General features: G+C 42.3%; 1 protein-coding gene across 1 annotated transcript; it reads left to right on the top strand.

Moving 5' to 3' along the window:
* The first annotated feature begins 11,791 nt into the window (after nt 1–11,791).
* LOC112265931 (somatostatin-1A) lies at nt 11,792–14,023 on the top strand. Its single transcript, XM_024443453.1, has 2 exons — nt 11,792–12,100; nt 13,510–14,023. Exons 1-2 carry the CDS (start codon nt 11,963–11,965, stop codon nt 13,714–13,716), a joined length of 345 nt encoding a protein of 114 aa, XP_024299221.1. The 5' UTR covers nt 11,792–11,962; the 3' UTR covers nt 13,717–14,023.
* The last annotated feature ends 548 nt before the right edge of the window (nt 14,024–14,571 follow it).

A 14,571-nucleotide genomic window follows, 5' to 3' on the forward strand; every position in this document is an offset into this window, starting at 1 on the left:
TGTCAATCACACTGAGAACGTAGGGGAGAACCGGGGCGAAAGTAACACTTTTTCTTTTTTTCCTAATTACTCAGAGACGGATAGAGCTAGAGAGGCTATATTTTATGACACACAATTTATATACAGTTGAAGTCGGAACTTTACATACACCTTAGTCAAGTACATTTAAACTTAGTTTTTCACAATTCCTGACATTTATTCCTATTAAAAATTCCCTGTCTTAGATCAGTTAGGATCACCACTTTATTTAAGAATATGAAATGTCAGAATAATAGCAGAGGATCATTTATTTCAGCTTTTATTCCTTTCATCACATTCCCAGTGGGTCAGAAGTTTACATACACTCAATTAGTATTTGATAGCATTGCCTTTAAATTGTTTAACTTGGGTCAAATGTTTCAGGTAGCCTTTCCACAAGATTCCCACAATAAGTTGGGTGAATTTTGGCCCATTCCTCCTGACAGAACTGGTATAACTGAGTCAGGTTTGTAGGCCTCCTTGCTCACGCACAATTTTTCAGTTCTGCCCACAAATCTTCTTTAGGATTGAGTTCAGGGCTTTGTGATGGCCACTCCAATACCTTGACTTTGTTGTTCTTAAGCCATTTTGTCACAACTTTGGAAGTATGCTTGGGGTCATTGTCCATTTGGAAAACCCATTTGCGACCAAGCTTCCTGACTGATGTCTTGAGATGTTGCTTCAATATCCACATCATTTTCGTAGCTCATGATGCCATCTATTTTGTGAAGTGCACCATTGCTCCTGCAGCAAAGCACCTCCACAACATGATGCTGCCACCCCTGTGCTTCACGGTTGGGATGGTGTTCATCGGCATGCAAGCACCCCCCTTTTCCTACAAAAGTTACCAGGGCAAGGCCATCTAAATGGGCAGGGATTTCCTCCAACATAAGGGAACAACTGTTAAGGTGATTGTAACGGTTTTGTTCTGGTGAAAGAGAGGCAGACCGAAATACAGCGTGGTTAGTTTTGTACATCTTTAATAAAGATGAAAATACAACAATCTACAAGACATGTGAAAAAACCAAAACAGTTCTATCTGGTGCCACAAACACAAAGACAGGAACAATCACCCACAAGAGACCTAAAGAATATGGCTGCCTAAATATGGTTCCCAATCAGAGACAACGATAAACACCTGCCTCTGATTGAGAACAACTCTAGGCAACCATAGACTTACCTAGAGTACTACTCTAACCACAGTCCCATACCTACAAACAACCCCAGACAAAACAAACCACATAAATCCCCATGTCACACCCTGGCCTAACCAAAATAATAACGAAAAATACTAAGAATACTAAGAATACTAAGAATACTAAGGCCAGGGCGTGACAGTAATTTACTTTTCTTTTCTTCCCCTTTGGTTTCTGTTTTTTACTTTCTTTGCTATTTTGAGAAGAGGGGATACAGGCTGTGGGCGTGAGATTGGAGGGAGGCTGACCTGTCCTGAGTGACAAACCTATCATTCAATTGTCTTTTTTGCTTTTTGCTTCCTCATGGGATGAAACTGTAGGCTATGTATGACATAATGTTGTGTTGAGTTTAAATGTATTTGGCCAAAGTGTATGTATTCTTCAGACTTCAACTGTATATTCATGTGGAAATGGTATTTGCTATTGGCCACTGTCTGAAACTATCCGCCTGTTTTGGCCTTCCATGGTGACATCACCAGGCAGTACATTTGTTAATAGACCAATAAGAAAGCAAAATCCTTCCTCGAGAAATTACTCTTTGCTGAATAGCTATTTTAGTTTATTTTTAATTGAAAACAATCACAGTAAGGTACTTCATTGTTACTCAGAATTTATTTGATCAAAAATGGCTGCATTGGATCTTTAAAGTGCGTACAGGCTCACTGGAAGTTTCAAAATAGTTTTTGCTCATAGTTCTGAAATTTGCTCAGTGCCTACCATTTTTTAGGGAGCATTGGTGAAAAATTGCTTTCTTTGCTGCTATAAATCAAGCTAATATAATTCTACTTCGAATAGGGTGTAAAATACAAAGATGAGTCATCATTCAGCAGGCATAGGCAGAGATCTGGGACATGATTTACTCCCATTGATCTTGACAGCACCAAGCATGTCACTCAAAAATGTTCCCAGAACATATGCATAACGGCATTATTTTTTTACAGAATGTTCAGTTTTGGTTTGTTATTATTTTCATCCGAAGATGTTCATATGTGCTGGCATATGATATGTGAATCAATTGGAAGTGGATAAGCTGGTGGCTAAGGTTCTTAGATGCCTCATTCAGGGTTGACCATATCCTTTCCCAATCAGATGTAAATCCCATCTACTGCTACTTTTCCTAACATGCACTCTCCACATGTGTTTTCTTGTATTTCTTCCCTATAATTGAATCATATACTGTATGTCTGCTACTAGCCCTCTTGAGCTTCTAGTAGGGACCTATCTAGCCTGCCATTGGGTGTTCTGGTCAGGGGGAAATTCCATAGCACACTGCTTTATTATTGACCTTAACTGCAGATACAGAAAGCATGAGGATCCTGGCAAGGAATATTAATCTCTAAAGTGTGCATGTCAGCAGTATTTTTTTCAAGACAGAGTACTTTTAGTACAGAGCAAAAACGGTCCTGATGATGCAATCTGCACCGTGTGATGCAAAACACATCATCATTACAGTTTTTGATCTGTACTGAGTTTGGACTATCTTGAAAACTTGACTGGTGACATGCACACTTTTTTTGGCATTGTATTAATAGTGGACTAATGAACAAGAAACTAAAATATCATTTTTGAGTAAACCATCCCTTTAATGTCCTGAAATGTGGGGAGGCCAGTCTCATTATTAATGCCCATCAAAAAATAAATGCCCTTTGAAGACCAACAGGCCTGTGTGAAAGGATGTACACCCATTAATAAATGGAAATTGTTCCACATTGAGACAATTGCTGGAATTTTGTTTGATGACCTATGACCTTTTCCACCTCTTGCATACAGTCAAGGAGATCAGAACTATTCCCAAACCCTGCAAACATTAAATGTTCTAGTCTATGTGGTTCAAATGCAGATTAAATAGCACTCCATGGTGCACCCCATTGACGGTTCATCCACACTAGTAAAGCTCTTATTTGAAAAGCCCATTAAAAAAAAATGATTCGGATCAGCAAATCCGCAACATGCTGCAGAATGGTGAGTTTAAATGTAACATGCTGCAGATTGGTGAGTTTAATCGTAGCCTGCTTTCCACCCCATATTCATTTAGAGAGAGTTAAATGTACTTCCTTTATAAATGTTGTAGGTGGCGACATAGAGATCATAAATAATTAAAGGTTAATCCAGGGCAAGATACTAACTTTACCCTGTAACAATATAGTGAGATTAGACGACCTCTGCAAATCCTCCTTAATGTTCAGCAACAGGCTCCAGAAGTTGTCTTTAACAATTTTCTGAAAATCAAGATGCGGAGACATCACTGATGAGGCACCGGCTGTGCATCCTATCACTCTCTTGAACCACCCATCATGCTTCTGAGTTTATCACAGTCTGTCTGTCTGCCATTCTGTCTGTCTATCCATCCATCTGCGATGATGTATGCATATACAGTGCCTTCGGAAAGTATTCAGACCCCTTAACTTTTTCAACATTTTGTTATGTAACAGCCTTATTATAAAATGTATTAAATATTGAATCCTCAGCAATCTACACACTATAACCCATTATGACAAAGCGAAAACAGGTTTATAGAAATGTTTGTAAATGTATTACAAATAAAAAACAGAAATACCTTATTTACATATTATTCAGACCCTTTGCTATAACACTCGAAATTGAGCTCAGGTGCATCCTGTTTGCATTGATCATCTTTGAGATGTTTCAACAACTTGATTGGAGTCAACCTGTGGTAAATTCAATTGATTTGACATTATTTGGAAAGGCATACACCTGTCTATTTAAGGTCCCACAGTTGACAATTCATACCGGAGCAAAAATCAAGACATGGGGTAGAAGGAATTGTCCGCAGAACGTCGAGACAGGTTCCTGCGAGGCACAAAACATTTCTGTAGCATTGAAGGTCCTCAAGAACACAGTGGGCTCCACCATTCTTCAATGGAAGAAGTTTAGAACCACCAAGACTCTTCCTAGAGCTGGCCACTCAGCCAAACTGAACAATCGGGGGAGAAAGGTCTTGGTCAGGGAGGTGCCCAGTTTAAGCTACAAACATCTGTTTTTTTGTATGGGCTTCGTCGGCCTTCCACATCTGCGTTGGTGTTGTTAGACTATGAGACATACCAAAAATCAGTTTTCTCACGAAAATGTCAGTAGCGTTCAAACTGTTTTGGCTACAAATAAATTTGACCTCATTGTGGAAAGGAGAGATTCTCATGACGCTATACTTCCACAAGCGTCACGGGACTTGTGTGAAGGTAACCCATACAAATGAATCAACGTTTTGTGCCAACAAAAATAATGAAAAGAATTAGCTTTCTTATATCTCCCAGATATACACTTTAAGAAAAAAGGGTTCCAAATGGGTTCTTCGGCTGTCACCATAGTAGAACCCATTGAAGAACCATTTTTGGTTCCAGGTAGAACTCTTTTGGGTTAGATGTAGTGCCCTCTGTGGAAAGGGTTCTACATTGTCACGGATCCTCCCGGTACTGCTGCTCATTCTGTTCACCAGTTCCGGAGGTCTACGTCACCGGCTTTCTAGGCTTCACTGAAAGGGAATCATTATCATCAACCCCGGACTCTCTTGTCTGATTACACACTCCTGGTTCCCACATTCTCCTGATTAGTATGTTATATATGTGCCCTCTGTTCCCTCTGTCTTTGTCAGTTATTGTTCCCATGTCCCTTTATATATTGTATATTATGTGTATCGTCCTGTGTCATTCAACAAGGTTTACCATCGCTCTTTTGTTTGGGTACAGCCCAGTTTTTGTATACGTGTTTGTTTTGGGTGTATTAAAACCCCCTATTGTGTATTACTGCGCATGTATCCAAATCCTTTATTCCAGCGTGACATACATGGAACTCAAAATGGTTCTTCAAAGGGTTGTCTTTTGGGGACAGCCGAAGAACCCTTTTAGGTCCTAGATAGCACATTTTCTTCTAAGAGTGTAGGACAGACACTTCAAAACCTTATTCCTTATGATTTACTTTTTTACTTTATTTTTTTGCCATTTATAAATGTGTTATTCAATGCATTCCTATGGCTGTACTGTTAAAGGCCAAAGTAAACATGTTTTTTTTATATACCTAAAGGGGTTCTAAAATGATCCAAAAAATCTGTCTTGTCAATCAAAAAGCTAAAAGATGGTATGGTATGACCATCTTAAAACAATTCCATAGGTTAGCTTAGTAGAACCCCCCAGATACTTCTGCCCAAATGTGCAAAGAGTCTAGTGGACAAATGTGTTAAACTTGGCCTTCATTAGCCAACACAGAGAGCCGGGAGATACTCCCACAACACCTTCCCCCTAACCCTATATACTACAAGAACAGAGCCACACCTCACACTCGTGTGATTCGATAAAATATATATATATATTTTTGTTTGCTTACAATAAAGCTCAGTATTTGTATTATTTACTTTATATTTATTTTTTGCTCGTCTTTATCAAGGAATCCAACCATTCCGGATCCCACTGTAAATACTGTATACTTCCTTCTTTCTATCCATCCATTCATTCATCCTTCCATCTTATCTCTGTAGCTCTTTAATTCCCCTTTTCGTCACACATGTACAGATTCATAATAATAATAAATTAATACTTTAAAAATGACTGTAAGGGGTGCGTAACTGGTGGCAGGGAAGTCAAACGCAGAAGAGCAGAACTTGGTAAATAGTCGGAGCATAACTACCAGCATACAAAAACAACAAACACCTGGGCACACAACCCGTATCGCACCAGTCACACAATGCACACGTACTTACAATAAACAATTCCCAACAAGGACATTTGGGAAACAGAGGGAACATATACAACATGTAATTAGGGAATTGAAACCAGGTGAATGTGAAAACAAGACAAAACAAATGAAACATGAAAAATGGATCGCGATTGCTAGAAGACCGGTGACGTCGACCGCCGAACACCGCACAAACAAGGAGAAGAACCGACTTCGGGAGAAGTTGTGACAGTATCCCCCCCTTGACGCGCGGCTCCAGCAGCGCGCCGACACTGGCCTTGGGGACAACCCGTAGGGCGAGGTTCTGGGCAATCCGGATGGAGACGGTGGAAATCCTGCAGCATGGAAGGGTCCAACACGTCCTCCTCCGGAACCCAGCATCTCTCCTCCGTACCCCTCCCAGTCCACGAGGTACTGAAGGCCCTTCACCCGACATCTCGAATCCAGGATGGATTGAACAGGGCCCCCTCGATGTCCAGAGGGGGGAGAGGAACCACCCGCACCTCAGCTTCCTGGAGTGGGCCAGCCACCACCGGCCTGAGGAGAGACACATGGAATGAGGGATTAATGCGGTAATCGGGGGGAAGCTGTAACCTATAACATACCCCGTTCACTCTGGACACTGGGGGGGAGCGGGCTCTGCACGTAACGCCCGCTCAATGTCCATGTCCACCACCAAGCAAGAGGAGGGGAGTATGAGAGCGGGATCCATGGACCGCTCCTCCGTGTCATACTGCCGGGACAGTGTATCTGCCTTAACGTTCGTGAACCCGTTCTGTACGAAAGGGTGAAAACAAAATGGCGAGGGTTCAGTCTCCTCGCTGCCCGGATGTACTCCAGATTGCGGTGGTCAGTCCAGATGAAAAAAGGGTGTTTAGCCCCCTCAAGTCAATGTCTCCACGCCTTCAAGGCCTTGACTACAGCCAACAGCTCCCGGTCCCCCACGTCATAGTTTTGCTCCACCAGGCTGAGCTTCTTCGAGAAGAAGGCACAGGGGCGGAGCTTCGGGGGCGTACCCGAGCTCTGAGAAAGCACCACTCCTATCCCAGCCTCGGACGAGTCCACCTCCACTATGAACTCCAAAGAGGGAGCGTGATGGGCCAGCACGGGCGCCGAGGTAAACAGAGCCCTTAGTTGTCCAAAAGCCCTGTCTGGCTCAACTGACCACTGGAGACGTACAGGACCCCCCTTCAGCAGTGAGGTAATGGGAGCAGCCACCTCACCAAAACCCTGGATGAATCTCCAGTAGTAATTGGCAAACCCTAAAAATCGCTGCACCTCCTTTACCGTGGTGGGAGTTGGCCAATTACGCATGGCTGAAATGCGGTCCCTCTCCATCTCCACCCCTGATGTGGAAATGCGATACCCTAGGAAGGAGACGGCTTGCTGAAAGAACAGGCATTTCTCAGCCTTGACGTACAGGTCATGCTCCAACAGTTGTCCAAGTACCTTGCGCACCAAAGACACATGCTCAGCGTGTGTAGCGGAGTATACCAGAATGTCATCGATATACACCACTACACCCTGCCCGTGCAGGTCCCTGAAAATCTAATCTACAAACGATTGGAAGACTGATGGAGCATTCATCAACCCGTACGGCATGACGAGGTACTCATAATGCCCTGAGGTGGTACTAAACGCCATCTTTCACTTGTTTCCCTCACCTGAATAAGCACCAGGTGGTATGCGCTCCTGAGCTCCAGTTTTGTAAAGAAGCGCGCCCCGTGCATTGACTCAATCGCCGTGGCGATAAGAGGTAGCGGGTAACTGCACCTCACCGTGATTTGATTGAGACCTTGATAATCAATGCAGGGGGCGCAAACCTCCATCCTTCTTTTTCACAAAAAAGAAACTCGAGGAGACGGGTGAAGTGGATGACCGAATGTACCCCTGACTCAGGGATTCGGAGACATATGTCTCCATAGCCACCATCTCCGCTTGCGACAGGGGATACACGTGACTCCTGGGAAGTGCGGCGTCTATCAGGAGATTTATTGCACAATCCCCCTGTCGATGGAGTGGTAATTGAGTCGCATTCTTTTTACAGAAGGCGAGAGCCAAATCGGCATATTCAGGGGGGATGCGCACAGTGGAGACCTGGTCTGGAATTTCCACCATTGTAGCACCAACGGAAACCCCTACACACCTCCCCGACCAGTCTTGCGACCATCCAGTGAGAGCCCTCTGTTGCCATGAAATAGTGGGGTTATGATAAGCTAACCAGGGAAGGCCCAGTACCACGGGAAACGCAGGAGAGTCAATGAAAAAGGGACTGATTCTCTCCCCGTGACTCCCCTGCGTCACCATGGCCAGGGAGATAGTGGCTTCCCTGATTAGCCCAGACCCCAGTGGTCGACTATCCAGAGCGTGAACTGGGAAAGGTTTAGCCACAGGGATAATGGGGATCATTAGACTAAGAGCGAGTGCTCTGTCAATAAAATTCCCAGCAGTGCCTGAATCGACGAGCACCTTATGCTGGGATTGCGGGGAAATATCAGAAAAAAAACAGTTGGACAACAGAGGACTCTGGATGAGAGTGGTGCAGACTCACCTAGGGTGACGCCAGAGTGCCCTGCCTGCTGCCTCGATTCCCAGAGGGACCAACCCGGCACCGACCGGCAGTGTGTCCTCTGCGGCCACAGATGGTGCACGAACTGGAACCCCCTCTGGTCTTCCTACGCACCGACCCCTCCTAGCTCCATAGGTTCAGGAGAGGGGGTGCGAGGGGATGGAACCACCAGACCCCAATCTGAATGTCCAACAGGGTAGCCAACAGGTTGTTTAGCCGGATGGACAGGTCCACCAGCTGATGCAACATGAGGGTGGTGTCTCTGCAGGCCAACTTGCAGTCTGCGCGAGGACAGACGTCTTCGCGCAGACTGCAACGGTAGTGGTCGATCAGGGCCCTGTCGTTCCATACCGCGTTGGCAGCCAGGGTCCTAAACTCTAGGGCAAACTCCTAGGCGCACCTCGTATCCTGCCTCAGCTGGAAGAGGCGCTCACACGCCACTCTACCCTCGGGCGGGTGAACTCTGTGAAGTCCTCCAATGCCGCATCTCCTTCTCCCCACACGGCATTGGCCCACTCCAGAGCTCATTTCCCTCATTAAATTGCAAATCAATTTATAACCTTTTTGACATGCGTTTTTCTGGATTTTTTTGTTGTTATTCTGTCTCTCACTGTTCAAATAAACCTTCCATTACAATTATAGACGGATCATTTCTTTGTCAGTGGGCAGACGTACAAAATCAGCAGGGGATCAAATACTTTTTTTCCTCACTGTACATGCCATCTTAAATTGTATAATTTATTTACATATTCCATATTTTTTTCCATCACTGTAATATGTTCAATACCGGAGATGAATTACGAAGTGCGGGCCCTCATTCACACGTGCCATTAGAATCCTAATGAGGTACACCTTGAAAAACTACAACTTTTCAAAAAACAAGCCTGAAACCCTTTCTAAAGACTGTTTGACATCTAGTGGAAGCCATAGGAACTGCAATCTGGGAAGGGTTCTTTTGAATATCTCATAGACTAGCATTGAAATGGCCTGTGACCTCAACATTTTTTTTAACGGATGGATTCTCCTCGGGTTTCCGCCTGCCATATCAGTTCTGTTTTACTCACAGACATTATTTTAACAGTTTAAAAAACTTCAGAGTGTTTTCTATCTAATGCTACTATCAAATGGTATTATATGCTTATCCTAGCCTCTGGGCCTGATTAACAGGCAGGTTACTTTGGGCTCAGTCATTCGAACTTCCGAATACTGCCCCCTAGCCTTAAGAAGGAAGGAAGAGCAATGCTTTATTATGGACAGACTTCTTCCCATCTTAGCTACTGTTGCATCGACATGTTTTGACCATGACAGTTTACATTCTAGGGTTACTCCAAGGTTACTCCAAGCATTTTTTTTTGCTCAATTTCCACATGATTCATGACTAGATTTAGTTGAGGTTGTGGGTTTTGTACCAAAAACAATGCTATCATCAAATTCTCTCAGCCAATCATCTGTCATTTGTATAAGTGCCATACATGGAAAAAAATGTCCTTCCCTATCAGCACCCTGAAAGTATGTTAGTTTACTGTAAAATGGCATTGTATCTGGTTAAAAACTATTTTTTCCCCAAAGTTTACTAAGGGTTGGTAACAGACTGATTAGTCGGCTATTTGAGCTAGTAAAGGGGGCTTTACTATTCTTGGGTAGCGGAATTACTTTTGCTTCCCCCCAGACCTGAGGGCACACACTTTCTTGTAGGCTTGAATTGAAGATATGGCAAATAGTAGTGGCAATATCGTCCGCTATTCTCATTCATTTTCCATCCAGGTTGTCAGACCCAGGTGGCTTGTCATTGTTGATAGACAACACTTTTTTTTACCTCTTCCACACTCACTTTACGAAACTCTAAATTACAATGCTTGTCTTTCATAATTTGGTCAGATATACTTGGATGTGTCGTGTCTGCGTCTGTTGCTGGCGTAATTGACGTAGCTATGTACTGTACATACAAGTAGGGATAATGTGGCTTGTGTGTGTGTGTGTGTGTGTGTGTGTGTGTGTGTGTGTGTGTGTGTGTGTGTGTGTGTGTGTGTGTGTGTGTGTGTGTGTGTGTGTGCGCGTGTGTTTGTGCGTGGCGTCAGTGTGTATGTGGGCGAATGTTGTGTGTGTGTGTTGGGGAATCAATGTAAGTGTGTGTGTGTGTGTGGGTGTAATCTACCGTGTGTGCATAGAGTCAGTGCAAGATATTTAGTGCAAAAAGGGTCAATGCGGGTAGTCTCGGTAACTATTTGAATTGCTATTTAGCAGTCTTCTTTAGAAGTCTTATTACAATGGCTTAGAATGTAAACGCTATAAATAGAGACTATTGGGCACTTACGACTCTACATATGCAGGCAAGAAATTGGGAAGCTCATAAGGCTGGAAAGCAAATATAACACCAGGATTTGGTCTAATTAACTCTTTGTATATGTAGGCCACGAAATTACAAACAGTGGTGACAGTATGTGACTATCAAAAGGGATATTTCGTTTGAAAGCATGTGCACTACAATATTAATTGCTGGAAGTTAATGGGATAGAAGGCTATTCTGAGTATTCCACTGGGATTCAGAACTCTTCCACGAAACTCACTCCACATCCATTGCAGGTCAACATGAGTATTTTCTTGTGTGTGCTGAAGAATGAATGAAATGAAGAAGAATTACATCCATTTTCAAATAAAAGTGCCCCTTTATAATAATACAAAAAACTACAAGATTAAGTGAATTCCATTTGCTGCTTCACTTGCTTTATTCCAATGTAGACATATTTGTCTCATCATACTGATATTTTGTTCGATAATACTTGAATTGTTGTAAATGCAAAAGGATCATTGCAGGCATGCGCAATGACGTGAAGTAGCGAGCGAAAATACCCATATGAGAAGTGTTTTGAATTAGTTTAAGAGTCCTCTAAATTGGAAAAAATATACTGTATGTCCTATATGTAGAAACAATATGTTGGATATTTCCAACAGCTGTATTTATGAAGAATAAAAACATTTCAGGCATAAGTGACGTTCAGACTCATCATGAAATCCTATAGTCATTCAAGTGGAGGCCAGTTTGACACATTGTAGCCTATTCATGATGTATGTGTTGTTGATTTTCCATTACAGGGCCTTGAGTTCATTTCATTGGGCGAAAAAAAATAAACGAACTTGTTGAAATTCAATAAGATCCACACGGAGTGAAAGTCTCTACAAAGTAAACCATATTTCACTAATCGGGTGATATTCAATAAATGAAAGGATCTTGAATTCCCTTTTCTCGATGGATGCGCACGACTCTCCAATCGTTGGAAACTTTGTCACTTGGAATCATCACTCAAACGTTACGCGCCAGAAGGAAACCCCCCTTACCACCTGACCACAGACGAACCGTTTAAAAGACGGGTTCGGAGGGTGCACTAAAACAACAGAAGGAGCAGCATAACCCGAAGAGAACCCCATCTCGACTATCTTCTGCCCAATTGAACCGCCTTCATCCATCCTCTGCCACCCCGATACACAAAAGAAGATGCTCTCGACGCGTGTCCAGTGCGCCCTAGCGCTGCTTTCCCTAGCCTTGACCATCAGCAGTGTCTCTGCAGCTCCATCCGATGCCAAACTTCGCCAGCTTCTTCAACGGTCACTCATGGCACCTGCAGGCAAACAGGTAAATACCTTCAATCAGACTTAAACGCCAGCTACTGTGACCATAGTATCCTATTTTTCAGAGCTGGTGGTACAGCTGCAAACTACATTTTAAGTAGATTTACTTCCAGAGTATAGAGATTATACATTATACAGATTTAAGGTTAAACAGTTGCCATACATTTATCCCTGCGGTTTTACTTGCAGGTGCATGTGGAAATTAATCGATCTAATTAGCAAGATGCAGGGAACAGCATGATGCGCATTTTCATGGTGCCGAAGCGACCACGAAATTAAGTATTTGTATTTGTACAAATATTTGGGGTCCAGCAAAATTAAGCCATTTATACAATTAAAAAGACATTACATTACATTTCACAACATATTCCATAACATATTAAGTGTGTTCCCACATATCAACAACACAAAATCCATGTGTATGTGTGTGTATACGTTATCATGTATGTGTGTATGCGTGTCTGTGCCTGTGTCTCTCTTCATAGTCCCTGCTGTTCCATAAGGTGTAGTTTAATCCGTTTTTAAATCTGATTTTACTGCTTGCATGAGTTTTTTGATGTGAAATAGGGTTCCATGTAGTCATTGCTCTAAGTAGCCGTAGCTCTATGTAGGACTGTGCGCCTCCCATAGTTTGTTCTAGACTTGGGGATTATGAAAATACCACTGGTGGCATGCCTTGTGGAGTATGCATGGGTGTCTGAGCTGTGTGCTAGTAGTTTAAACAGACAGCTCGGTGCATTCAACATATCAATACTTCTCGCAAATAGAAGTAGTGATGAAATCAATCTATCCTCTACGTTGAGCCAGGAGAAATTGACATGCATTTTATTAAGTGCCGAGGATTGTGGAAAGACTGATATCAGAGCAACTAATGAAATGTAAATGTCAATTGTTCTATATTTTAAATCAACCTTTAAAATGAAAATGTATCAAATAAAAACGAAAGATGTCTCTGGAATTTGGGGTCTTGCTGTAGGTAGTTGTCAATTACAAACACAACTTGACAAGAATAGATAAAACATACAGTGGAATGGGTTTTAATGTTAATGTTTATTAATGAAACGTCTTCTTCAAAGAAAATGAAACACATGTTGGAATAAAAAAGTTGTTTTACATCTCAGTTTAAGTGATCGGTTCATGCGTAACAGCGTAGGAAAGGTAATTTTAAAGATTTGCAGCCATCTTAAATCATTATAAATAATGCAGATCAAATAGCCTATATATATTTTAGCAAATTGAGGGAAGAGAAAACAACATTCAAACACTGATTTCCTTCCTAAATGGGTAGGCTACATTTTATTAAGGCGTGTTGATTTGTTTCTATTTCAATAGATCCTGTTGCTAAAATGTGTATTTTTCAGTCTCCACAAAAGAGAAGAAATAAAAATGTTATGTTATTTTATCTATTTTCAGGAGCTTGCCAGGTATACACTTGCAGAGCTGCTCTCAGAGCTTGCACTAGCAGAGAACGAGGCGATTGAGTCAGATGACCTGTCTCGTGGCGTGGAGCAGGAGGATGTGCGTCTCGAGCTGGAGCGTGCAGCTGGCCCAGTACTGGCGCCGCGTGAACGCAAGGCTGGGTGCAAGAACTTCTTCTGGAAAACCTTTACATCATGTTAATTAATCTACAACCGGGCCTTTACTGCTTATACTACATCGCATCTCTTTAGTTTCAATATAAAAATGTTACGTTATTTTATGCGCCATGGCTTAACCCGCCAATCCCAAAAAATGTAAATAAAAATTATTATAACTTTAACAACAATCATGCTGATATGTCTTTATCGATCATTTTGATTTTTCCCGAAATAACACATGAATGAATGTTCTAGAGATTGTATGCAATTCTGCTTTCGACTGTGCTTTATGTATTCTGGCAGATAAACTATTTTTAATTGTTTGTTTGAATAAAATCTGTGTTTCAGAACCAATGTGTTGATTCATATAATTGTTATCTTGCTCCTCCTCACAAATGGGTTGTTTTATTTGGGAATGGCTATTATAGGCTTATCCTATGAGATGTTAGCACTTGTTTCCAGGATAAGCACGATTCTTTCCTCCATTTGGAGTGATGTTATGAATGCTTTTGCTACAGGGTCTAGTTTTATTTTAGGCGATAAATCCATTGTTAGACAAAGAGACTATGTTGTGGTGGCCATAAAAATATATAATTTATGGAGGGTAGGCATAATGTAAACATTGACCTGATGAACCTCCAGCAAACAACATATACACATACCGAACATTAGGAACACCTTCCTGATATTGAGTTGCACTCTGCCCCTTTTGCCCTCAGAACAGCCTCTATTCGTCAGAAACTGTTGAGCATGAAAAACCCGGCAGCATAGCAGTTCTTGACACATTCAAACCGGTGCGCCTGTCACCTGCTACATAATATTCCCCCTTCAAAGGCACTTAAAAATGTTGTCTTGCCCATTCACCCTCTGAATGGTGCACCTACACAATCCATGTCTC

This window comes from Oncorhynchus tshawytscha, linkage group LG13, assembly GCF_018296145.1.
Source record: "Oncorhynchus tshawytscha isolate Ot180627B linkage group LG13, Otsh_v2.0, whole genome shotgun sequence".
NCBI classification, from domain to species: Eukaryota; Metazoa; Chordata; class Actinopteri; order Salmoniformes; family Salmonidae; genus Oncorhynchus; species Oncorhynchus tshawytscha.

Excerpts from the sequence above, each read along its gene's own strand:
- LOC112265931 (XM_024443453.1), top strand. The coding sequence starts at position 11,963 with ATGCTCTCGACGCGTGTCCAGTGCGCCCTAGCGCTGCTTTCCCTAGCC. Across the intron at positions 12,101-13,509 it reads TGGCACCTGCAGGCAAACAG|GAGCTTGCCAGGTATACACT; the intron begins GTAAATACCTTC and ends ATCTATTTTCAG.